At 34.8% G+C, this 25,977-nt stretch overlaps 1 protein-coding gene across 1 annotated transcript in view; it reads right to left on the minus strand.

Moving 5' to 3' along the window:
- Window positions 1-25,977, minus strand: part of fws (Conserved oligomeric Golgi complex subunit 5 four way stop) — a 574,187-nt gene that overhangs the window by 419,474 nt on the left and 128,736 nt on the right. The window contains exon 7 of the mRNA XM_090393051.1: window positions 23,663-23,778. Within this exon, the coding sequence (XP_090249177.1) occupies window positions 23,663-23,778 (116 nt within the window). The remainder of the gene's footprint in view (window positions 1-23,662; window positions 23,779-25,977) is intronic.

The following is a 25,977-nucleotide window of genomic DNA, read 5'->3' on the forward strand; positions in this document are numbered from 1 at the left end:
TGTGGGACTATTTATACAGTCTAAGCCTCCCAAAAATAATATCTCTCATAAGAAAATCATTGCTGTAAAAGAGCTACAGAATAATAGCCAGATTATCATAACAAAAGCAGACAAAGGGAATGTAACCGTGGTGATGGACACAACAGAATATGAAAACAAAATGCACACACTTTTACCGGATCAGTCAACATACCAAATTATAGATCGCAATCTCACCAACACACAAAAGAATAAGGCACATAAATTATTGAAAATAGTCACTTCCTGGCCCAAAGACACAATAAACAAACTCAAGCCCTTACATGTTAAAACACCTAGCATTTATGGAGCACCAAAAATTCAGAAACAAGGTACACCCTTATGCCCAATTGTGGATAGTATAAATAGTCCCACATACAAACTGGCTGGACATTTAGCTAAGCTACTAGCAACTCTCACAAACAATTCTCCCTCCTTTGTCAAAAATTCAGCCCACCTAAATAGCATCTTACAACACAATACCCTAAAAAGCTCAGACTTAATGGTAAGCTTTGATATCACCTCACTATTCACAAATGTACTACTAATAAAAACCCTCAATATACTGAAGTCACACCCCCCCCCCTCCTGATATATTTGAACTATTGAAATTCACAATACACGCAGGACATTTCACATGGAAACGGAAAATATACAAACAAATAGATGGGATGGGCATGGACCCCCCCCCCCCAGCCAACTTCTACATAGAACACCTGGAAAAACTAGCTATCAATACAGTCACTCTCAAACCAACACTTTGGCTATGCTATGTTGACAATGTGCTTGCTATTTGGCCACATGGCATAGAGACATTGGAAACATTCTTAGCACATTTAAATAGCCAACATCCAAAAATCCACTTTACAATGGAACTGGGAGCTAATAACTGTCTGCCCTTCCTGGATACACTTATCACACATCTTCCAGATGGTTCTTTATCATTTTCAGTTTTTAGAAAACCCACACATACAGGGAGATATTTACACAAACAATCACACCATCACCCTTCTCAACAGTATGGCATTTTAAAAATGCTAACCCACAGAGCGAGAGCAATCTGTTCCAATGACAACGCTCTTGCTGCTGAACTGGTTCACTTATGCCACACCTTCCTGGTCAATGGCTATAATCCCATAAGATAAACAAAATACTAAATGCTCCTAAGAAATCCCTCCCACTATGCACCACAGGGAACTACAACAAAATAGTCACCATCCCATACATTAAAGGCACATCTGAAAAGATTTCTAGAATTCTTCATAAACATGAACTACACACCACATTCAGATCGTGTGGCAAATTAGCAACCCTTATCCGTTCACCCAAGGACAGCATTCCTCCTTTATCACATCCAGGAGTCTACGAAGTACCCTGCTCATGTAATCAAGCTTACTACGGTCAAACAAGAAGAACTGTGAACATCTGCATCAGTGAACATAAAAGACACATCCGGCATTATCACTATGGCAAGTCGGGCCTAGCAGACCATGCTCTGGATACCCCTGCACACAGGATCAACTGGAAGAACACAAAAGTACTGCACAGAAGCTCTTACAAGTTGGAGAGATTGTTCTTAGAGGCAACAGAAGCCCTGAAACACACTCCAAATCTCAACAAATACGGCTGTATAAATTTGCCTAAAATCTGAGAGATAGTCATCTTAAGAAAAAACTAGTACCGGTTTTTTTCTCTGTTTAGGACTCTAGTCTTGTGTGATAGCTGCATTTTTTTTTTTTTTCAGATAGAGCGCGCCAAAATCAGGACTTGAGTCTTTGTGTTTGCTGCTACAATTTTGTTTAACTAGTCCGTTGATTACACCATGTTGTTATAGTATCACGTATTGTGACAAACTGTGTTTTTGTGCTCTGAAGATGCTGGTTAAAACACCAGCGAAATATCAGCAATAAGTTAATAAATAAATATTTACTTATTATTCTGTGTTCTAATATATACTGTTAAAAAATAAATAACAGATTCAAGTAGAGTTATGTGTATAAACTGCAAAATGAGAAAATGGACAATGAAACTTATTTGTGCCTATGGTCCCACAGGAAGAAAAAGTGGAGCAATTTTTTGAGTCACTAGAGCTGGCAGCTGACAAAGAAAATGGAAAAGAGCATGGCTAACAATAAGGGTTAGTACCTGATGGATTTCTGCTCAGGACACGTACTAGTCATTATTAATATCATGTTCCAACATAAAGATGTGCTAAAGTTCATATGGAAAGAAGATATAAGAAAAGTCTCATTGACTATGTGATTGTTATTAGTGATATGTTCATGCTTGAGGATACAAGAGTATGGAGGATTTGAAATTGGAAATGACTATCCCTTAGTTCTAAGTAGGATATTTCAATGAATATCACATTGAAAATAGCAATATGTAAGAAACTTTTAATAAGAATTAAAGTTGAGCAGCTTTTACAGATGAACTATCGACTCAACTATAAAACATTATTGAAGAAAACGAATGGTTTGAAAACAAGAACCAGACCTTGCAGTCTCAGTGGCAAACTCTGAAGATGGCAGTGATTAGTTCAGTTAGGGAGGTGTGTGTGTGGTGAAGTTCTAAGGATAGAAAAATATGAATTCCATGGTGGACACAAGAAGTTCAAGAAGCAATTCTGGAAAAGAAGAAAACATACCAAAAGTCCTTAAGAAATAAATCGGCAGATGCCCTAAAAGAATACAGAGAAAAATGTAAGAGAACTAAGCTATGTGTGAAAGTAGTTAAAAAAAAAGTCATGAGAAGACTATGGTAAGAACATCATAGGAAGACTTTGGTAAGAATACAGAAAATAAATATCAGGAAGGTAGCAAAATGTTCTGCAGGCTATTGAAAAACTTTAGAAATGGAGTAAAGAGTACTGTAAAAGGAATCAAAGATGATATGAAATCTGAAGATAAGGATATCCTAGATGTATAAAGTAATTACTTTGAAAGACTGTTAAATGAAACAAGCTCACTGCTTGATTCAATTAACAGTTATTCAAACAGTAGAGAGTAGTGTAGAGTAGAGTAACAGTCTTTCAAACAATAGTAGTACTGTTCTTTCAGAACAATAGTCAGAAATTTTCAAGAGAAATGTAAACAAAAGTACATATCAATACTTAGGTAGAAAAAGCCATCAAGAAGGTGAAATATAGAAAGGCAGCTGGAGCAGATGGTATTCAACCAGAAATGCTCATCATATTCATCTGTCTCACTCCACGTTTTGCCATGGAGTGAGGTGGATGCAAATTATCACGAATGTTATTTAACTGATTTTTCGAATACATTGTAAGTGAAGCCCTGCAGAACTGTGATATTGGAGTGGCGGCAGGAGGAAGAAGAATAAACCATCTAAAGTTTGCTCGTGATATTGACTTTATAGCAGAAAACAAATCAGATCTTCAGGAAATCAACACAAAATTAGCTGATTTTCTTAAAAAATATGATTTAACCATAAGCATCGAAAAATCAAAAACAATGACAAATATCTTGGTTCCTGCAGAAACTGAATAAATACTATTTGAGGATGAACCCATAGAAGAAGCTAATCCATTTAAATACCTAAGCAATATCTTTAATTAAGATGGAAGATCAAGGTAGAATATTAGAACAAAATTTGAAGAATCAACAACAGTACTCCAACAATGAAAACCACTATGGACAGATAACAAGCTTACAATTACAAACAGATTACACCTTATAGACACACATTAATTCAGAAGTGAAACTTGGACCCTCCCAAAAGAAGATGAAAAGATGTTGCTGGCATTTGAAATGAGGTGCTATAGACAACTCCTAAAGATACCAAACACTGGGCACATCAAAATTTTGAAGTAAGACAAAGAATGACTTCTTTTGTCAGTTCAAGAGATAATTAACATCATAACATAATCTAACATCATAACTAAGATTTGAGGAAGCACCTTGTGTTGCTTGGTCATATCAGCAGATCAAATGATGTGTGTTCTTGAAGAACTTATTCCAGGAACTCTAAAAAGAGGCAGACCTAAAATAAGCTGGATGGGCAATATATAAACTAGGACAGGTGCTTCACTTACAGTACTGAAAACAAAGTGTCAATAAAGGACTGAGTGGAAATCTTTTGTGAGGAACATTTCCTAATATCTATTCAAGATACCAAGTAATTTTATATAAACTTGGTTTTTAATCCTATTTCCCAAGTAAGCAAACAGACAAGTCAGTCAAGTTTGTGCCTGCACATAGTGCAAGTCTGAGGCAACTCATGGTAGTGTCACTCTAGGCAACTCGTGGTAAAGGTGGATTAAGCTCTGATCACTTTTCTTAGTATTTTTCCCTTAATGTAAAGCACATCCCCTTGCGGAGATGTGCTTTACATTAAGTTTCGACCGGTTTTGTTACATTAAGTTTCGACCGGTTACATTAAGTTTTACATACCGGTTTCGACCTTTATTGAGGTCTCGTCAGTGGGAGCCAGACCTGACAATGCTAAGGGTGAAGTAATGCAGAGTTTATGAATTTTACTTAAATAAGTTGCCACAAGGTGCTTTGACCTTATTAAATAAAATCTCAGGATGAGAGATAGATGTAGAAAGTTTCTTACCTTCGGTATATTATGTATTCAAGATACCAGGTAATTTTATATAAACTTGGCTTTTAATCCTATTTCCCAAGTAAGCAAACAGACAAGTAAGTCAATTTTGCACCTGCACGTAGTGCAAATCTACTTTATAGTCCTTTGTGGACTGGGGGATGAAGAGGAGGAAAGGTTTTGCTGTGACTAACTGCATAATTCAGAAAGCCTGGTCAGAAGGTCAAATTCCAGATGATTGGAGTAGAGCTCTCATAGATCCTAACTATAAAAAAAGGGAATGATGATGAATTTGAGAATTACAGAAGAATATCTCTACTAAGTGTTTCAGGTAAGATTTATGCAAGGATATCTAAAAAGAGGAAGAAAAATTGTGGAAGAGAAAGTGGAAGAATAAGTTGGATTTAGGCCAAATAGAAGTTGCCAGGATCAGATTTTCTCTTTACAACAAATAGTTGAGAAATCATGGGAATATGACAAGGATCTGTACTTTAGTTTCATAGATCTGGAAAAAGGTATACAACTAGGTTCTCGGGGAAAATCTTTTCTAAACACTACATTTATGTGGAGTAAATGGAACATTATACAGGACCAGGGCAATACATAGTCTATATTTGCCCTGGTTGGATAGTTATATGGTTTGATGTAAAATCAGGTGTAAGATAAGGATGCACATTATCTCCACTCTTATTCAATCATCTATATGGATCACATTATGAAAAAAAGTGGCATTAAACTGGGTATTAGAATTGGAGATACCAAACAGCTCTTTGCTTTATGATGCTGTACTTCTAAACACATCCAGTACAGGTCACCAGGATTCTCTAAATTAAATAAGGGAGGCTGATCAGACAGTTAATTTGATGACAGTGAATGTTAAGATAGGAATATGAAAGATTTTGATTCTTGTGTTTAAGAGGAAAAGGTTATTGTTGTTGAGCATGATACAGCATCTGTTAAGAGATCCATCTGAGAGTCAGATGGCAGCTGTTTCTATATTTGTATTAAGTGGTACTAATACGAATATAGTATCACTTAATACAAATAAGTGGTATACTAATACAAATATAATACAGGAAGTGGGGGGGGGGGTATGGTTGTCTACAAGGCTGGCCATCACTCTGTAGGCAGGTTCATTCAACACCCTAACCTTATAAACAATAGCTACAGTTCATAATACTAGATCATCAATCAGCTTTAGGTATGTTTCCTGCTGGCAGAAGCATATTGGTTTATACTCTGCAAAAGAGCCTCAAGATGTCACTGATGTTTTCACGGAATACGCAAAAATTCCATTGTAGAAATATTTTCATTATTTCTTTTTGGTGGCTTCCCATAATGAGCAGTTTTGTTGTTGGCCTTGGCTTTCTTTTTGTAGAATTGTGGATGGCCAGTGTCCATCATTTCTTTTTCATCATAAAAAAATATCCAAGATGCCATTAAACTGAACTCTCTCTCTCTATCTCTCTAGGGCATTGTGTATATTAATTGTTTTGTGTTCTGCTGGGAAGATAGGAATCTATGCCATTTGTACACGTAGCTTTCTGCAGTTAAGCAGTTCTGTAGGAAGTTCTCGGTATTATTAAGACCACATTGTAATATAAATAAGGAGTTTATTAAAAATAAGTAAAAAAAAAAACCCGATAAGTTCGTGCATCATAAGATTTACATCATTATCAGGGGTAGTGGTACATATGTTTTACACAACAAAAGCTTATTAACATTTAATTACACATATTAGATGTTTATGATAACTTCACAATTGTTAAATACAGGGTGTTCGGGATAAATTTGACATATTTATAATTAATTATATTTTTCCGTAAGTTACATGTATTAACACACACTTCTCTTCATTTAAAAGTTTGGACCCTTCTTCATTCATATACAAGATGTCAGAAAGAATGGATAGCTGGAACCCACCTGAATCATGGAAGAGAATAACTTGTATCATGATGATTCGTGCCCGCCATCAAAATAAGGATATTATGACTGCTGCCCAATGCTCCCTGAATACAGTAAAAACAATCAGGCATGAACTAGAGACTTGCAATGGTGACTACGAGGATGTAGCAAGAAGAAAGATCCCTAGCAGACGATCTGATTGCGTTCGTACAGCAGAATTCCTCGCAAATCTGCAGGAACAGGTGTTGAAGAACCCTGGCATTGGAATTCGGGCTTTGTTCGTGGAGTTGCTAACTGTAGTCAAGCCCTGGATAACAAGGGTAGCCAATGGTAGGCCGTATGTATGGCAGCAGGATTCGGCCCCTTGCCACACCTCTGGGAAAAGTCAAAAATGGTTGTCTGAAAATTTCTACGACTTCACCAGTCCAAATGTTTGGCCTCCAAACTCCCCAGACCTTAACCCCATGGATTATTTTGTATGGGGCGCAGTTGAAAAAGACACCAATCGCACTTCCAGTAATACAAAAGCCCAGTTAATGGATAAAATTAAAACAGTTTTTGCGGCCCTTCCCAGGGAGACTGTAGCATCAGCTTGTTCGAGGTTCCGAAGCAGAATTGAAGCTGTGATCGATGCTAATGGTGGTTATTTTGAGTAAATCTTGTTGATAGTATTGTAATTAACTCTGCCTGTAATGTTTTTTTGTCAATTCATTAAATTTAATAGATACAAAGAAGATTTTCTTTTTCCTTACGAAACTGTCAAATTTATCCCGAACACCCTGTATAATTGATAAACCAGAAAACAAATGATAAACTCGTTACTGCATGTGTGTTGGAACGTTGCTAGTGGTTGCTAACACGTTCTGTGGTATCACGCAGGCTATATCCTAGGTCCATGGCAGTTAAATTTTTTATGAAAGTAGACCATACTTGATGTAAAATTAAGCCTCGATTTTTATTGCATTGTTGAGGGATCCTAAGCATTTGTGAGGCTTCTTTAAATTTTCTTGTGAAACAGTTATTAATATATGTCATTTTTGTTTGTTGCCAGAGTACTTGATGGCCAGTAGTGTTGTGTGGAATGCCAGGCCTCATTTATGCTCTCTTCTTTTTTTTTTGTGGTCTTTTACGTGTTCAGACATGCAGATCTCTCCCTGTCTGGTCTACATAAACACATGGATTTTTCATAGGGTGATGTGGAGGTTTTGGAGATGTAGGAATCTTGATATTTTTCTAAAGATGAAAAAGTCACTTTTATGTTCTACTCGCAGAGCAATGCAGCCATTTATCTGTAACATTCTTGACGTAAGGGAGCATGATTGCATTCTTGAAATCTTAAGTAAGGGAATTGCAGGAGATGTATTAATAATTTTTCTGATCATCTTGGGTTCAAAACCATTAAGTGCAAGGTTCTGTTTCAAGTAGTGTAGTTCTTCATTCATTTTAATTGACGTGCTTAACATATTGTACGTCCTTTCTCATAAAGTTTTAATTATGCCTATCTTTTGCAATGAGTGGTGGTGTGAAGTGGCATTTAAAAACCTTCCCGTTGTGGTAGGTTTCTGTATAAGGAGAAGGATAACCTTTTTTCCTCTTCATTTACTTCTACAAGGATATCAAGGAAAGGTAATTTTTTTTTGTGCTGTTCTAGTTCAAGAGTAAATTTGATATTGGGATGCAAGTTGTTCAGAAAATCTTTGAAAGCAATCAGCTCATCCACCGTTCCCGAACAAATGACGAAAATATCATTGACGTAACGTAATTTATCAGAAGAAACTTTTGGTTTCTTCTGATAAGTTTTTAATGCATTAATTTCGAAATTTTCCATAAACAGGTTGGAGAAAGGGGGGAACCCACGACAATTCCTTTTTTTCCCAATATTTGTCTTGAAATATGAAAAAAAGTGCTTTCCATGAAGTGTCTGAATAGTCCTACAGTGTCCAGTGGAAAACGATTTACAAGTAGCTCCACTGTGTCATTTCAGGGTACATTGGTGAAGAGACTAACTAAATTGAAACCTGCTAGGATGTCTGAAGGTTCTATATTTATTTCTTTTACCTTTTAAATGAAATGTAAACTATTCTTTACAAATGATTCTGTTTTTCCTATTTGTGGTGATATTAGGTTTGACAGATATTTCACTAAGTTTGAAGTCGTCTGTCAAACCTGATATCACAACACAGCATGTATACACAACAGTGAGTAAGTGAAACAATACAACTGTAATGGACAAAAGATCTAAAGTCCTATTTTGGCACCCTCTAATGTTGTAGGGAATTTTTTTGTTGTTGTTGTCCCTCACGAGATGAAACATCAAAAAGGCAAACTAGAGCATCTTTACAAGAAAACTCGATGACATTGTACAGTTCATTAAGCCTCTGTGAAACATTTGCAAAAGGAGTTTGATTCAGCACTAATGTTTCCCCAATACCACAGAGTCACACACAGATGTCCACTCACTGGCAAACAATGACTGCACTTGTGAGTGGAATGCCAGGGCTACCCCGGTGGATGCTATACTGGAACCACAGCAAGCCTTGGGTCCTATTGAGAGACCATGGAGACACCACCACTGATGCTTTCAAGCAAGCCCACTAGGTGATTAATACTGGCTGGACCATCCAGGACTGACTATTTTGCCAAAGCAGAGGACCAAATAATGTGAAACTACCAGAATCCTCCTTTTCAGATGCTGTCACACTGCATACCAAACATGGTGGCAAGATGTGATAGGTGGTGATAGTCTGAAAAATAGGATAATAAAAGAAACTCGGGAGAATTAAAGTGAAGAATATAGGAAGAAAAGCACACTACTAGAATAAGAATGAAATGACCAGTGGTGGGAGCGGAGTTGAGCAAAAGTTACAGCCAATTGCTTTGGCAAGAGACCGAAAGGCACATGTACCATTTGAGTATAATGCAAGTTTTTTTGCTTTTCACTCTCTGGAAATCAGTTTTTTATGCATTTTTTTTCTTTCAAGTGTTCAGGCTTTGGAGTTCTTGATAACAGCAAGTTACAGTATACCCTTTTCTTTAATTATGCAGCCTTGGCACATCTTTTGGAGAATGAAGGCTTACTCAAGGATGGGAATTTAGCATGGAGTGGATAATACATAATTCCATACCTGTGAGGATTACTTCTGTGATGAATTCAGTGCATATGCTTGAGTTAGAAGGCCAAAGCAATAATCCAATCAAGAGAATGAGAAGTAAAAATCATAGAGGTCATCCCACTTGCTGTTCTTAGATGAACTAGTTGGGTAGAGCTATGTGGGTGCTGCTCTATGAGAAAAGAGAATGCAAGGTAGCTTTTTATTCATGTATATATGTATGATGATGATCTTGACATGAGTTTAAATATGATTCAAATAACTAAATTTATTTTTAAGTGCTGGCAAGGTTGGCTGAATGGTAGTGTACATGCTCTCAGTCTGAAATGCTTATCAGAGGAGTGAAGTAGCAGGAAAAACTTCAATGTTTAGTCTCTAAAGCAGAACTTCCAGATAATGCAAAAAATGAATAAAATAGGTAAAATTAATAATAATAAAAAAAAAATCCTTAGTCCGCCCACAAAACAGTATACAAAAAACAATGTAATAATAAAAATAGATAAAATTAATAATAATAAAAAAATCCTTAGTCCACCCAAAAAAACAGTATACAAAAACAATGTAGTATACAAGCGGTATACCACATTTAGGTGGGAGTCATAAATAAGCCTGCACATGACTAAAAAAAGATGCCAATTTTTAAGTCTTGAACCCAATCAAAAGAGAGCAATAGAGATTGAATCTACAAAGCCAATGCAAGATTCCAGTAAAGAGTATACAGGGGTATTAAGGAGGGGATGTGCTGCTAATGATACCAGATGACCTGAATTCCAGTTGACTGCAATATACCAGTAACAATTTTTCATGTGGCAGTGAGTTTGAAGCCATTTAGTGTGAGGTGGAGTCAAACAAGTTTAATACATAGTAGGGTGTTGTTACAGACCTGGTAGATCGGTTGCTAGTGACAAAGAAATGCATCACTAAATAAATATGATGGGTGCAAAAAAAAGTAATCATAATGGAGGACTTTAATTATCTGAACAATGATTGGGTAGATATGAAATTACATGAGAAGAATGAAACTGAATTTATTGAGATGTTGTGAAACAACTTCCTCAAACAACATGTAACAGAAGAAACTCGTGGTCAAAAAACAAATTGGGAATTGGTTAAGTTTATGAATGTTCCATTCAGAAAAGGTTACTATAAAGAAGAAATTATATGACAACCTTAGTCACACTATGATACTTTTGATTTTGCTAAGGCTTTTGACAGAATACAGCATGGAAGACTGTTGCATGAATTGGAGAATATAGGATTGAATTATAAACTATTGGCATAGATAAGAAAATGGCTGACTGATAGATATCAAAAATTCATATATGGAAGTAAGAGGGGAGGGGAGAATCTGCGAGATTCAAAATAACCAGTGGTGTGCCTCAAGGAATCAGTCCATGATTCATTGTTATTCAATCTGTACACTAATGATATCAAGAAAGCTTTGACAGGTGACATACAGCTATTTGCTGATGATGCAAAGATAGGTTGGGGTAATCAGGAATGTGGCTGATATGCAGTACTTGTAGAATGATTTGAATAGGCTGGAATTGTGAGCATAATAAAACAGCTTAGTCAGAAGAGCTGATAATTCTCTTGCACATTCTCATAACAGATGGGCCAATATGCCATTTAATCCCATGGCCATGTTCCCATTTAGATTCTGCAATATTCTAAGCACTTTCATTGTGGTGATGTTGCAATACATGTCACAACATGTATTGCAACATCACCACCTAGATGGTACACCATTGCAAAATGCTCACTCAGTAATTCAATTGTTTGGTTTGCTTCTGTTACCTCCCTATCCTCGGCACTTTTTAAGGTCATCCTTACATAGTCATTCCTCCTTGTACTTACTGCATAGCAAAAGGATTTTGGTTGTCCTCATCACATAGCCTATTCTCATAATTAGCTTTGGCCTTCCCATACAGGTCACCCTTCTTCCTATTTGACTTCTGCCTGATTTATCCTTCTGACTCTGGGTATACCGTCCAATAATACTTTTTTTTAAACACCCCTGGACCACCTCCCATACACTACCAGCATCTCTCTCCTCCAAATTCTTATGTCATGACACTGCTGAAAGCTCTCCTCAGATTATCATAATGACCTGTTTTGTAATTCCACATGTATCCCTTCTTAAAGAAAAATCTACATGTCTGGCAATCTCCAAGGTCAAGACTACATTATCACTTTTCCCAAGTGGAGACAACATTACTAAATTAGTTACAGTTAAGTTCTCTAATGCTCTGACCAGATCTAGCAGTCTCAAACCTCGTGTCTCCTCTCCATTATATGCTGTCTTGGGTAACAATCCCTCAGTAGCTGTATAAATTTCATTTCCCTCCCTCCTTGTGACCATTTCTCCTCCCAGTTGAAATCCCCATAATAATTACTCTACCTGCATGCATCATGCATATATAATTGTTTGCTGTTATAATCCAGGGGATATAAGGGAGAATATAGATGATATACATTGGAAAATGATGCCAATGTATTTTATTTACATTCTCCCATGATTATACTCCCTAGATTATAGCAGTAAACAATTATATGTTTGGTTCTGTCAGCTACTATCTTCCACTAGATAGCCTCAAATGAACTACCCTCTGCATTTCTGTCCTCCTGATGTACCTCTACTCTTTTTGGCTTCAATTCCTCTACTATCATTAGCAAACCACTTCCCCCATCCTGCTCCTTCAGTCCTCTCTGAAAATATATCATAGTTGAGCTACCTAATATCAAAAACTTATAGTACATTCATGGATGGGAAATGATCTTTATTCCCCTATTTATTAATTTTTTTGCGTTTCTTTTATTAATTTAATACATAGTCTAGAAACACTGCTCTAGAGGAAGAACATGGAACTTTTTCAACCACTTCAAACCTGCAATAAGTAGGGAAGTGGTCTCACACCAGAAAAATGAAATTCATCTACCACCAACCCACAGCCTGTTAGGGAGCTATGCTAACCACTCAACAAATCAGGCTGGCAATTATTCACCTAAATTTATAAATATTACGATTATTACATGATTAATCCAAGGATTCATCATGGGATTCATCATACCTCATTACCATCTCCCTGTAGTTGGATTAATCCTCCAACTACACATAATTCACCATTTTCACCACGTAATTCTCCTGCTAGACACTGACACTATCAACGCACAGTGCCATGTAATGTCTATCGCCAACACTAGTATTTTATAAATTAAAGATACCAAGAAATTATATACTTGGTTTAATCCTTTATCCAAATGTAAGCAAACAAAGTGTGCGCCTGAAATATAATCAGAACAGATAATTCCTGATTATATTTCAGGTGCAAACTTTGTGACACTTCGATAAAGGATTAAACCAACTATATAATTTCTTGGTATCTTTAATTTATAAAATACTATTATTTAACCAAGTGGAAAAACTTCAGCAATTACCTCTAATCCTGAGCATTTTAATAATAAGTTGTGACACCTTTTGGCAACTCGTATATGAAAATATGACTTCTGCATTACTTCAACCTTAGTATCACCTTTGGGTCTGGTCTCCACTGATGAGATCACGGCTTTTGGTAAGTACTTTGGTTTTCTTTAGTTTGTTTTTCACTTTGATTTTATTTTACTGGTGCAAGTGGTGGTTTCACCCCCGCTAACACTTTTATTAAAATAAATAGTAAAACTGCCGGTAGTGCAGTTAATATCTGCATTATGGGATTAATTTTAGCGAAATCACAGCCGTCACTTTATAGTAGCTGAAATAAAGCATTTGCTGGTGGTGTAGAATTATTTCTGTATCAGGGGATTATTTTATTCTCAGTGTTACAAATGAAAGGTTTATTCCCTTATAATCAAACGCAGAGATTAGTCTTTTTCCCACTTGAGATAATGGTACCAATTCCTCCAAGGGTGCAAACTCTTGGAACTAAAATTCCCAGATGTGAAGAAGTGAGACAGGTAACTTAGGTTTTAAAATAGGTAGTCGGTGCAAACAAGATTTATTCTTTTACCCCTTACAGCAGAGGGGTATATTTAATTCCCTCTGATGGGTGCAAACTCTTGGAACTAAAATTCCCAGATGTGAAGAAGTGAGACAGGTAACTTAGGTTTTAAAATAGGTAGTCGGTGCAAACAAGATTTATTCTTTTACCCCTTACAGCAGAGGGGTATATTTAATTCCCTCTGATGGAATATATAGAGAACAGTAATGAAATTCTTATACAGACATTTTTGAAATGGGGTAATATTAGTAATATACGAAAGGGTTCATTAAGTGAAGATCCAAATTGGTTTTCTGGTGATGTTACCTTCACAATGGATATGAAGATGCCCGTTCCATATTTTGTCACATCGGCACAACCCGAGTTATGGTAAACTATCCGGGAGTACAACGGCAATGCCTGCGTCATGGTTCATACGATCACTTGGGTGGTAACTGCCCCAAATCTAAATGTTTGAACTGCATGGAGATTGGACATATTGCTAATCAGCGTCTCAAACTCTGTCAGAAATGTAAAAGTTCTGAACACCGCACTTTTACATTTCTGACAGGGTTTGAGACACTGATTAGCAATATGTCCAATCTCCATGCAGTATTAACATCTGTCCTTTTAGAACTTTCGTGGAAAGAGTGGGAGCACCAGTAGAGCCAATTAGAATACCATATATATCAGAGAGGCATAATGAAGAGTTCCCAGATCTTCAGTCTAGTAAAGACGGCACTTTTAAATAAACTACACTTGGCAAAATCACAAAAAGTCGTCATCATCATCATACGTATCAAGGATTTAGGCCTAGTATGGCCTGTTCCGGCCTTAGAAGTCATCGTTGAATCGTTTAAGAGGACGTCCTGGTTTTCTTTTTCTTAATGACTTGTACTTTAAGGCTTGTTTTGGTAATCTTTCTGTTTTCATTCTTTGAACGTGTTCCATCCATCTATGTTTATATTTTTTAATTTTTTCAATTACTGGTTCTTGGTTTAATTCTTTCATAATATCTTCGTTTCTTTTGTGATCAAATAGGGTATACTTTGCAGTTTTTTCTCATAAACTTCATTTCTACTGTTGTTAATCTTTGTTTGTCTCTTTGTTTTATTGTCCAGATTTCGCTTCCATACATTAAGACCGGTAAGGCTAATGTATTGTATACTTTTAGCCTGGTTTGTTTTTGAACTAGGTTTGGTTTAAATATAGAGTTAATTACACCTGTTATTTTTAAATATTTTGCAATTTTTATGTTTATATCTTTTTCATTTTCATAAGTGATCATACATCCTAGTTAGTTAAATGAATTCACCTGTTCTAAGATCTTGTTATCTAATACTATTTTAGTTCTTGCTGGATCTTGTCCTTTAAGGGCCATAGTTTTTGATTTTTCCGTTGATATTATCATACAATAATCTTTGGATATCTCATTTAGATTTAAAATAGCTTTCTGTAAGTTATCTTCAGAATTTGTAATTATTATTTGGTCGTCTGCAAAGAGGAGAGTGTTTAAGTTAACTGTAGGTGAAAGTTTAATTCCTTGATGTAAATTTTTACTCCATTTTATTATTATTTCATTTAAGTAGATATTAAAAAGAGTTGCTGAGAGGGGACATCCCTGTCGGACCCCTTGGTTTATCTCTCTTGTATATGATAGCTCATGATTTAATCTTATTTGTATTTGATTATTTTCATATATACTTGTGACAGCTTTTAGGATATTATTTGGTATTTGTCTTTCTTTTAATATGTTAAATAACATGTTTCTTTTAACTTTGTCAAATGCTTTTTCAAAGTCAATAAATGCAATATGTGTTTCCAAATTATATTCTCTTCTTTTCTCTATTATTAATTTTAGGCAGAAGGCTGGGTCTATACATGATCGTCCTTTTCTAAATCCATTTTGTACCTCTAGAATGAAGTTTTCGGAATATTTCATTAGTTTGTTATTTAGGATTCTGCTGTATGTTTTGTAACATGAATTTAGTATACTGATACCTCTATAGTTTTTAGGGTCATCTCTATTACCTTTCTTAAAGATAGGAATCACAATTGCTTTTTTCCATTCTATTGGGGGGATACCAGTTGAGTAAATTTTATTTAAAAATAATAAGAGTCTTCCTTTGAATCTTGTTCCTGCGTATTTATATAGTTCTGAACCTAGCTTATCTTCTCCAGGTGATTTTCCGTTTCTTGTTTCTTTCAGGCTGATTTCTAATTCTTCTTCAGTTATTTCCTTTTCATTTTCTTTAATTGTTTGCCAGTTGTCTTTTTTAAAATATTTGTCTGTCCACAGTTCTGTGTAGTAATTTAGAGATTCTTCTAATTTCAATTCAGTGTTTAATTTTATGTTTTCTTTGGTATCTGTATTTAGGTGTTTCAAAATCTTATATACATTGGGTCTTATTTTATATAAATCATGTTCTAAATTAGAAACAAATTTATTCCATGATTCTCTATGTCTTTTTCTGACTTCTCTTTTAGCTATGGCTCTTATTCTTTTATATTCTATTTCATCTTCTAATCTTTTACTGCTTAACCATTTGTGATAGGCTTCTTTTTTCTTTTTGATTATTTCTTTGATTGTATCATCCCAGATCATCAGTTTTTTTTAAATGAATGTTTTGGTCTTTCCTAAGCTTTCATTTGCTGCTGCATTTAGTATCATTTTTATATTAAGCCATTCTATTTCTATTTCTTCATTTTGTTTTATTTTATCTAGATACTGGTTAATTCTTTGTTCATATAGTCATTGTACATTTGTGTCATTCAATAGTCTAGTTTTATAAACAAATGTTTCAATTTTTCTTTCTGTTCTTGTTACTTGTAGCCATTTAGGTGGTAATCTTAATTTTATTTTAACAAGGAAGTGGTCACTGCTTATTTCATATCCTCTGTGAACTCTAACATCTAGTGAAAATTTTGATGTCTTTTCATTTAATATGAAGTAATCTAATATTGATTTCCATCCTCTTGCTGCCCAAGTATATTTATGTATGTCTTTATGTTTATAGAAGGAATTCATTATTTTTAGGTTATTATAAATTACAAAGTCAATCAATTTTTTACCATTTCTGTTTAGAGTGTGTTCTCCATGTATTCCTATATTATTATTAATTTTCGTGTTTCCAATTCTTGCATTTAAGTCTCCTGCTAAAATTATGTAATCATTTTTATTTATTTTATTATATATGTTTTGTAGCTGATTATAAAAATCAATATTATCCTGTTCTCTTCCTTCTTCTGGGACATATAAACCAATTATTGTTAAATAGCCTCTATCTATTTTTATTCTAGCTTCTATTATTCTTTCATTCCATAATTTATAATGTTTTAACTGTTTTGAAAGGGAGTTATGAATCCAAATCATGACTCCTGCTTGTACACTTGGCAAAATCACAAAAAGTACACAACCAAATCAGCTAGAAATTAGCCCCAAAATTCCAGATCTGAGTGAACAACTTTTGCAGTCAAATACTGACGGAACATCAGCTGAAATTATCAACAATGAACTTAATATAACAGCTGAACAGGTACAAAATAAAACTCAAAAACATGCTACTGTTCAACAAGGAGAAACTGGAGAAGAAACAGAAAAGTAACACAACTGAAAGAACTTAATATGCAGACAAGATCATCAAAAAGAAAAGATGAATTAATAAAACAAATTGAAGATAAACAAAAAAAAAATTAAAAAAGGAACTACATCTAAAAGAAAAAGAAGTAATAAAAAATGTAAAGATGGAGAAAGCTGTGGATCATCAAATGAAAACTCTTCAGGCTCAGAAGAGTTTATGGATTATGAAGAACCAACTCATGCTAATAAAGAGAAAGCAAGAGATACAATTAAAGAAAATATAATAAAGTTTACTGATTCAAAGTTTTCTCAGTACAGTTATCACCTACATGAAAAGAAAATAACCAGCTTTCAAATCAAGAACAAAGGAAAGCATGAAACTGAAATAATGGAAAGCAACTGGAAAAAACTGGAAAACAGTTTACAAGTAGCAGGTTACACAACTGCTCCTTCACAGATTGAAGACCTCATTGGGTTCATCTAAAATTTAGAAGTTAAAGACTTACCAGTGACACTTCAATAATCATAGCATCTCCTTTCTGCATTGCCTCATTAAATGTACGAGGATTCCACAGGCAAATTAAACAAGAAACTATAGGAAATTTATGCTACGTCATAATATCAGGTTTCTGTTTCTCCAAGAATATCCACTTCTTTTTTATTGGAGCTTTGGAAGATTTAACAGGGCTGGAGCAGGAGTTCTTATTCTTGACTCCCTCCTTGGGTCATTCTGTAATATCCAAATGAATGCAGAAGAAGAATCTTGACAATAGATTGGAAATACTGTGGGTGTGTAATAAGGTGTTTATAAATGTTTATGCTCCATTTAATGGAACAGTTAGATGAAAATTCTTACAGGAATTGGAGCCATATTTATATGGTACCCATTACATCATAGCAACTGGAGAATGGAACTGTATTGAAACCCCACATTAGACAAAATAGGAGGACACCCCAGGAGTGGAAAAGTGGAATATGCACAGTTAAAAACATGACTCGAAAATGCTCAGCTAGTAGACATATGGAGGATTTGAAATCCTAATCTCCAAGCATATACATACATGAATCAAGGTATTGTACTTGTATTGAAGGAATTTATATCTCTTCTTCCCTTATAAATAGGATAATTCAGATAAAACGTCTTGGAATCAACAGGACAGATCATATTCCAGTTCTACTTAAGTTCAACTACATGGAAAAAGTAGAGATCTCTTCTGGACCATGGAGACTTCTACCAAATTTTCCGTTAATCTTTGCAACTAAATTCCAGACCCTCTGTTCAAATTGGAATAATGATACCTGGAAATGGGATATGTGGTTAAAATTCAAAGCAGCAGTAAAGAAGAATATGATGGAATGGGGAAAGAAACAGGCTTTTCTCAAAAGGAAAAAGTTAAAAGACCTGTATAAAGAGAGAAGCTGGTTCGTAACAAACCAATGCAATGGTATAGAATGTACCAACATCATTAAAAACATTAACATAGAGATAGAACTGGAAAGGCAGAATCAAGTAGAAGAAAGAAATTTTAAGATAAGAATACAGCAGCACTTAGCAGATAGACCTGCAGCTGCATTCTTCAATAGACAATTCATAAAATTTCGCAAAGAAAGAACTGTCACTCAAATCTGTGTTGATGGAGAAGACATGTCCATCACTCAAGACATCCTTGACTCTTTCAAAAACACTACAAAAATCTAATTCTATAGTAGAGGTATATGTAAGTTCGGTTCACTTAAAACCTTGATATTCCAGGTCTACCTACTCATTGATGAGACCTCAAAAAAGGTTGAAACCGGTCTAGGTAGTGACCTCTTCTCATAATGTAAAACAGTATATACATATATCTCTTAGGAGCTGTGTTTTACATTATGAGAGAATATTAAGGTTAGTGATGGAGCTTGCTCCACCTTTGATTGGAGTTGCCCTGGTGTTGTACTACCCAAGTGATCACTTACACTTGGGCTTGCCGATGGTTTTTTCAGCATGAAACTCTATGGATTCGATGGATTTCGATCCGTTTCGTACCCGGCTATAAAATAAAACGGGATTTACCATCTCCCTTTAACTTAACTTCAAAAATCTGTTTGAAGACTATAGTACTACTGTTGGAAATTATAACTCTTGGAACATTAATGGCTTTCCTGTTCATATCCAAGATGGGCCTTACAGATCCATTACAGCATCCAAAGTTATCACAGCCTATAAAAGAATGCCAAACAAGAAAATCACCAGGACCTGATGGTCTAGGGATAGAACTATATCACGAGGCCTGGGATTTTATTCTTCCCATTTCTCTCATCAGGACACATACCAAATGAATTTGTAGCAAGCCGTACATACTGTCCTACATCTCTATTAGCCATACCTAATAGAGATCACACCTTAATCAGCAGCTGGAGGCCTATTTCTATCTAATACTGACTACAAGATCTTTTTCTGCATTATCAATAACAGGCTTAAAGTGGTAATGAGATACATAATTAAAAGCACACAGGTGTATGGAGTACCAGGTCAAGCAGTAGAATTTAATTTATTTCTGCTACGTGATATAATCCCGCTTAGTTAACCCAAAAAAGCAGTCGATGGCAGTACTATCAATAGACCTCACTCAAGCATTTGACAATGTCCAGGCATCCCTTTCTATTCCACATCCTCCAGCAAATTGGTATAGGTAAAAAAACTGCTATCTGTTATCAAAGGAGCCTATGCCAATTCAATCACCCGCCTCCTAGTTAATGGGTTCCTGTCAGACCTGGTAAAACTTCAAAAAGGAGTCAAGCAAGGTTGCACTTTCAGTCTACTGCTCTTTGCATTGGTTCTTGAACCTTTCTTACAGGAAGTCAACAATACACATGCCGTGCGAGAAATAACAGTTCCTTCAACTTACTAGCATATGCCGATGATGTAGTGCAAACTATGAAGGATAATGATTCCACATATATATATTTCTTGATATTTTGAAAAAAATTAGCAAAAGCAGTGGATTAATTATTAATGCAGACAAGACAAATTTAAAAGTTTATGGAAAGTGGGATCTTGGAGGCATTCCTTTTGGACTAACCCCTAAGAGAAAACCCCTCATTACACTTGGAATTCCCTTTTCCACTTACCCAATATTATCAGTCCAAGAAATTATATACAAGAACTTCGAAATGTTATCAAAGGAGCATAAAATGTTGCAGACCTTCTCCAGCACTACTTGGGTTTTCATCTTCCCCTGTTTGGAGTTAATGATTATACAGGTCCAAAAGCCGAGTGTTCCTGAATACTACAACACTCTGTGCTTAACTCTAAGACTGCAAAAACATTCTGGAATTGACATTCTTTCCATTAAAAAAAGTAAAATTTGGTATAAAGAAATCTTTAATTTCTTTCACCACGAAGTTCCTCAGTTAGGTACAGACAACAATATTTTGTTTTATTACTTGGCAAATAAGTCAGATTGTGCTCTTAGAGAATACAGAGACAAATGTAAGAAAGCTAAACACTGTGTAAAACTAGCTAAACAAAAGTCATGGGAAGACTTGGTAAGAACATAGAAAATAAATATCAAGAAGGTGGCAAGATATTCTGGGGGTTGTTGAAGAAGCTCAGAAATGGAGGAAAGAGTGCTGTAAAAGGAATTAGAGATGATAAAGGTGATATGAAAACTGGAGAAAAAGATATCCTTGAAGTATGGAGTAATTACTTCGAAAAATTGCTAAATGAAACTAGCAGTGATGACAGCACAGTGATAAAAAAACACTGACCAGGCATGCAATCAGGAATACGTATCCATGCTTGAAGTAGAAAAAGTCTGAAATGTGGAAAGGCAGCTGATAGTACACCAGAAATGCTCAAGTATGGAGGTATAAAAATTTTACAGTGGCTACACTGCATAGTTCAGAGGGCCTGGACAGAAGGACGAATTCCAGATGATTGGAGTAGAGCTCTCTAGTACCCATATATAAAAAGGGAAATAAAATTGATTCTGAGAATTACAGAGGTATTTCTCTACTGAGTGTTCCTGGTAAGATTTATGCCAGTATATTTGAGAAACAGTTGAGAAGGATTGTGGAAGAGAAGCTTGGTGAGGAACAAGCTGGATTCAGGTCAAATAGATGCTGTCAAGATGAGATATTCACTTTACGACAAATAGTTGAAAAGTCACGGGATATAGCAAATATAACAAAGATCTGTATTTAAGTTTTGTAAATCTGGAAAAAGCATATGACAAGGTGCCAAGAGAGAAGCTATTCAAAATGCTACAGTTATATGGTGTCAGTGGATCATTACAACTCCTCAAATAAAGAAATACTTAGTCTTTATTTGAGTTGTAAGTCAGCAGTTAGAATTGAAGGAAGTACAGGGGAGGTGGTTTAATGTTAAATCTGGTGTCAGAAAAGGATGTACATTTTCACCTCTGTTATTCATTATCTATATGGATTACATTATGAAAGAAAGTGATATTAAACATGATATCAGAATTGGAGACGTTAATGTCAGCTCCATGCTTTATGCAGATGATGTTATACTTCTCAATAAATCTGCTACAAGTCTGCAAGATTCCCTGACTAAATTGAATAACTGTTGTGATAGATATGGTATGAAGGTCAGCAATAACAAGACAAAGACAATGAAAATAGGTAGAATTGTTGAAAATGTCAACTGTGTTGTGAACGGGGAACCTGTGGAACAAGTAAAACATTTCAGCTACTTAATCACAATTTTTAGTGAAGATGGTAAATTAAATATGGAAATAGACAACAGAATCAACAAAGCTGGTAGAGTAGGAAGTCAATTGAATAAATTCATATGTAATAAGAGGAAAATTAGTTGGAACACTAAATTAGCTGTATACAAGACAGTGTTCAAACCAATTTTAACTTACGGATCTGAGAGCTGGGTCAGAAGTAAAACACTTGAACCAAGACTAGAGACCACAGATATGAGAGTCCTAAGAAAGATTAGGAGCGTGAACAGATGGCATCAATGACAATATCATGTAAAAAACAAGGATATTAGGAAAGAACTTGACATTGTCAGCATCCAAGAATGCTGACAATGTCAAGTTAGCAGAGCTAATCTCAGGTGGTATGGGTCACTTAAACAGAATGGGAGAGGAAAGATTAACAAAACAAATGTTCTCTGCCAGGTTGGCAGGAAAAAGACCCAGAGGAAGACCAAGATATAGGTGGATTGATACAGTAAAAAGTGCCTTAGAAGATAGATATATAAATATAAGATCTGACAATGTTGTAGCTTTAACAGGTAACAGATTGATTTGGCAAAAAATTGTAGGTAGGAAGTTAGTAATGATGTAAATTTTTCATGTAGTACTATCATATCCTGTACACCCCTTGAGGGTAAATGTCAGGAATTTGATGATGATGATGAATTAAAATACCATTTATGGAAGGTCAGAAAGTAACATGGATTTGAAAACCAGCAATATGACATCCAAATACCTTATAATATTGTACTGTGGAAATTTTATTGTTCAGTAAGACGATTTTTGTATTTAGAAAGAAGCATTCTAGGAGATAGATATCAAATTTATCACTAGATGGTGTAGACCACCCACATTATGCAATATTCACCAGGGTGAAATAAAATTCTGTCTATTCTTGCTATGAGAAGTTATTATATAGTTCCATTCTCTTAATTCAATGTGGTCTTATAGTCAACTGCAGGGATGACTGGAGAACAATCCCAGGCAGAGAAGGCCAACTCAAGGCAATTAACCCTAATGAGGCTAACCACCTGGGTATCAGTCATCTTTGCACTTTAGTTTCAGTTGGTCTTTTGGTTGTTCATCTATATGAGATTGGTGAAAAAGGAAAACTGATAGCCTTTGGCTATATGATGATATAAACGTGCCGAGGCATTTTCTCTCTCTCTCTAATGCTATCTCTTGCACCCCTATACTAACTACTCTAGGCCTATGATGAGCAACCCTTTACTTTTTCACCTCAATAAAGGTTGAAACTGGTCTGCGGGTAGTGACCCTTCCCATAATGCATAGCATTATACATACCGTAAGGATATATGCTTAGCATTATGAGATACTAAGGCAAGTGATGTGAAGTCATCAGCTTCTACATACGAGTTGCTCTGTCCTAATTAGATTTCAGGCACAAACTTTGTTTGCTTACATTTGGATAAAGAATTAAAGCTAGTATATAATTTCTTGGTATCTTTAATTTATAGTATAACCAAGTGGAAAAACTTCCAATAGTATTTTATATCTGTAAACCATGCGTGTTCTCATGGCTGATTTGCTGTATGTGGGATGAAAATTAAGATCCTGTGAATTTTCTAGTATGGGAATAGTTAAATTGACCAAAAATGTAGTGTTATGTTATGTTATTCAAGGTTTGCTGCAATTCTCTGCGTCAGAGCAAAATCATATTATATAAGCACTGTGCTTGTGTGAGGACTGGCACTATTCTCTAACTGTGTTAGAGGGAAACTGTTATAGAAGTACCATGTTACATGGAGATTGCCTGTATATTCAACTAAAACTTACTTTGCTGCATGAGACATAAATATGGTCCATCAAATTTTCTATATTAATCCAAAGTGTGGCTCTAAATGTGGCTGTACTTCCTGGTATTGGCATAGCAGCTCTTCCTGGAATTCCTCCTAAAAATTTAAAACTTTGTACAATGAGTAAAATTTCTGTTAATAATTTTAATGCAATTAGTTAATAAATACAATTGCTTTGGCAATCTTAAAATTAATTTAAATTAAATTAAATTAAAAAAATAAATAAAATTAAGCATGTATTACAGTTAATGGTTGGTTGGTTTAAGGTTAACTGGAACAAGGACAGCAAAGATCACACTGTGGCAAACCGAAGGTTATAGCAGTACACAAGGTAGTAATAACAAATAGAAAAATTAGTAAATAACAAATTATGTACAAAAAGCAAATTTTAAAAAAATTAAGCAATGCAGTATCTAAACATCAATAGAATTTATAATCAAATGTATTTGTATAAATTAATTCTTTGTAAAAAGTTAAAAACTTCATGCAATTTGTCCGAGTCGGATACAATCTACCCAAGTGTATATGGCTCGGCCAGATTAGTAAAAATTTCATCTCTTGCTTGTGTGAAGTGCTGATACTCTACCAGGATATACAAATGGCGAGATGCATGTTGCATCGTATGCGGTAGGTGGGTTATCAGCCTTCGGTAAATAAGAATATGTAAGATGACTGTAAACTATGTGGAGTATGACTAGATTGCAATACTTAATTTTAGACTTATTCTCATGCAATTTGTTTGTCTGTGCTTCCTGCCATGATGACTATCATTGGGTCCTCACTTTTTTTTTTTTATATCATACAATACAATTTTGGCAGTGCCAACATTTACTTTAACTGTTAGGTCACACTATTTGGCAGATGAAAGCCAAATGATTTAGGGCTCAGATTAATTATTCCTGGAATTGTTTTAGATTTTGCCTCAACCAACCTCTGTAGAAACAATAAGACAATGTTAGCAGTTAGTCAATTAGCAAACAATTTCAGGAGTTGTAGAAGAGATACGCAACATGATAAACTTTTTGAACTTAACGCTGCAAATAGTAAAATATACAAAACAACTGGTTAACATAAGAGGAAACATTAAATGATCCCAATTTCATGATCAGGTTAATTACAGAATTTCTAGAGGAAGTGCAATACTGCAAATTTTTATTACCATAGACTTCAGTCTAAAAAAAAAAGGATGTTGTAGATATTCTTTTGAGACTTTTCCTAAACATCAACTTAATTGAGTTTTTGTTAAAAATCTTTTGCCTCATAATGCTGATGTAATACTTAATTACATCAGCAAAAAAAAAAAAGTAATAAATTACTTTTTCTTAATGCAACTAGTCTAAACTCTAATTTCTTTTAACTTGTTGTGGTGAGCAACAGTAATGTGAAAGAAAAAAAAATTAGCAAAATGAAAGATCGTGAAGTCATTGATTTCTGTTTCATCTATAAACTAGACTCAAGAAAAATAGAGAACTTTACTTGTTGTATCATATTTTTGAAACTAGATACTATTTGTTGGAAAAAGAATTAAATGGAAATATATATAAATTAATCTTAAAAGAATTTCAGGAATATTTTATCATGTCCAGATTGAATTCCATTTTGTGCTTACCACTTCAACATGTGAGATGAAACTTATCAGAGAGGAACTTAAATAGCTGTGCATTATGAAGGAAATTGCTTTTGATGCAAGAGTTGTAATAAATCTTCATAACTAAGCAGTGGAGCATAAAAGAGCTGTGGTGGCTGGAACTTCAAAAGAATGAAAATAATAATAATAATTAGAAGTACATTGTGAATTTCTGTCCTCTTATTAGTTGAAAGAGACATGAAGGTTTCACAACACAGTTTGTACTTAAAAATAATTTTATTTAAATAAATTGTTGAATTTTTTTGGTAATATGATTGAACTGAGATATAATATCCATTAAAAAGAAGTAGCAAAATATTGGGAAGCCAGATAAGAATGTGTTTTATATATGAATTTAAATTTTGTGCATTTCCTCAAGAGTTGTGCCAAGTCAGTTATTAAAAGTTTATTTTAATAATTTCAGTGGTTGCTCTAAAAGCAATTTCATTAGGACTAATTCATTAGGAAGTAATGCAAACTACTTCTGAAATTCAAGGTAGAAGTTTGTCATCAGTACAAGTTCAACAGTTCAACAGTAGAATCACTCCAACAAAGATAAGTTTTATTGTTTGAAATATTTTTGAAAAACTGTATGCCTTTCCCAGAAAACTTATTTGTGATATTGAGGCTGAATTCATGATAATTATTGAGGTTTTTAGTCTGTTTTG

This window comes from Typopeltis vanoorti, chromosome 5 (assembly GCF_054136105.1).
Source record: "Typopeltis vanoorti isolate ZY-2024b chromosome 5, IOZ_Tvanoo_1.0, whole genome shotgun sequence".
In the NCBI taxonomy this organism is placed as follows: Eukaryota; Metazoa; Arthropoda; class Arachnida; order Uropygi; family Thelyphonidae; genus Typopeltis; species Typopeltis vanoorti.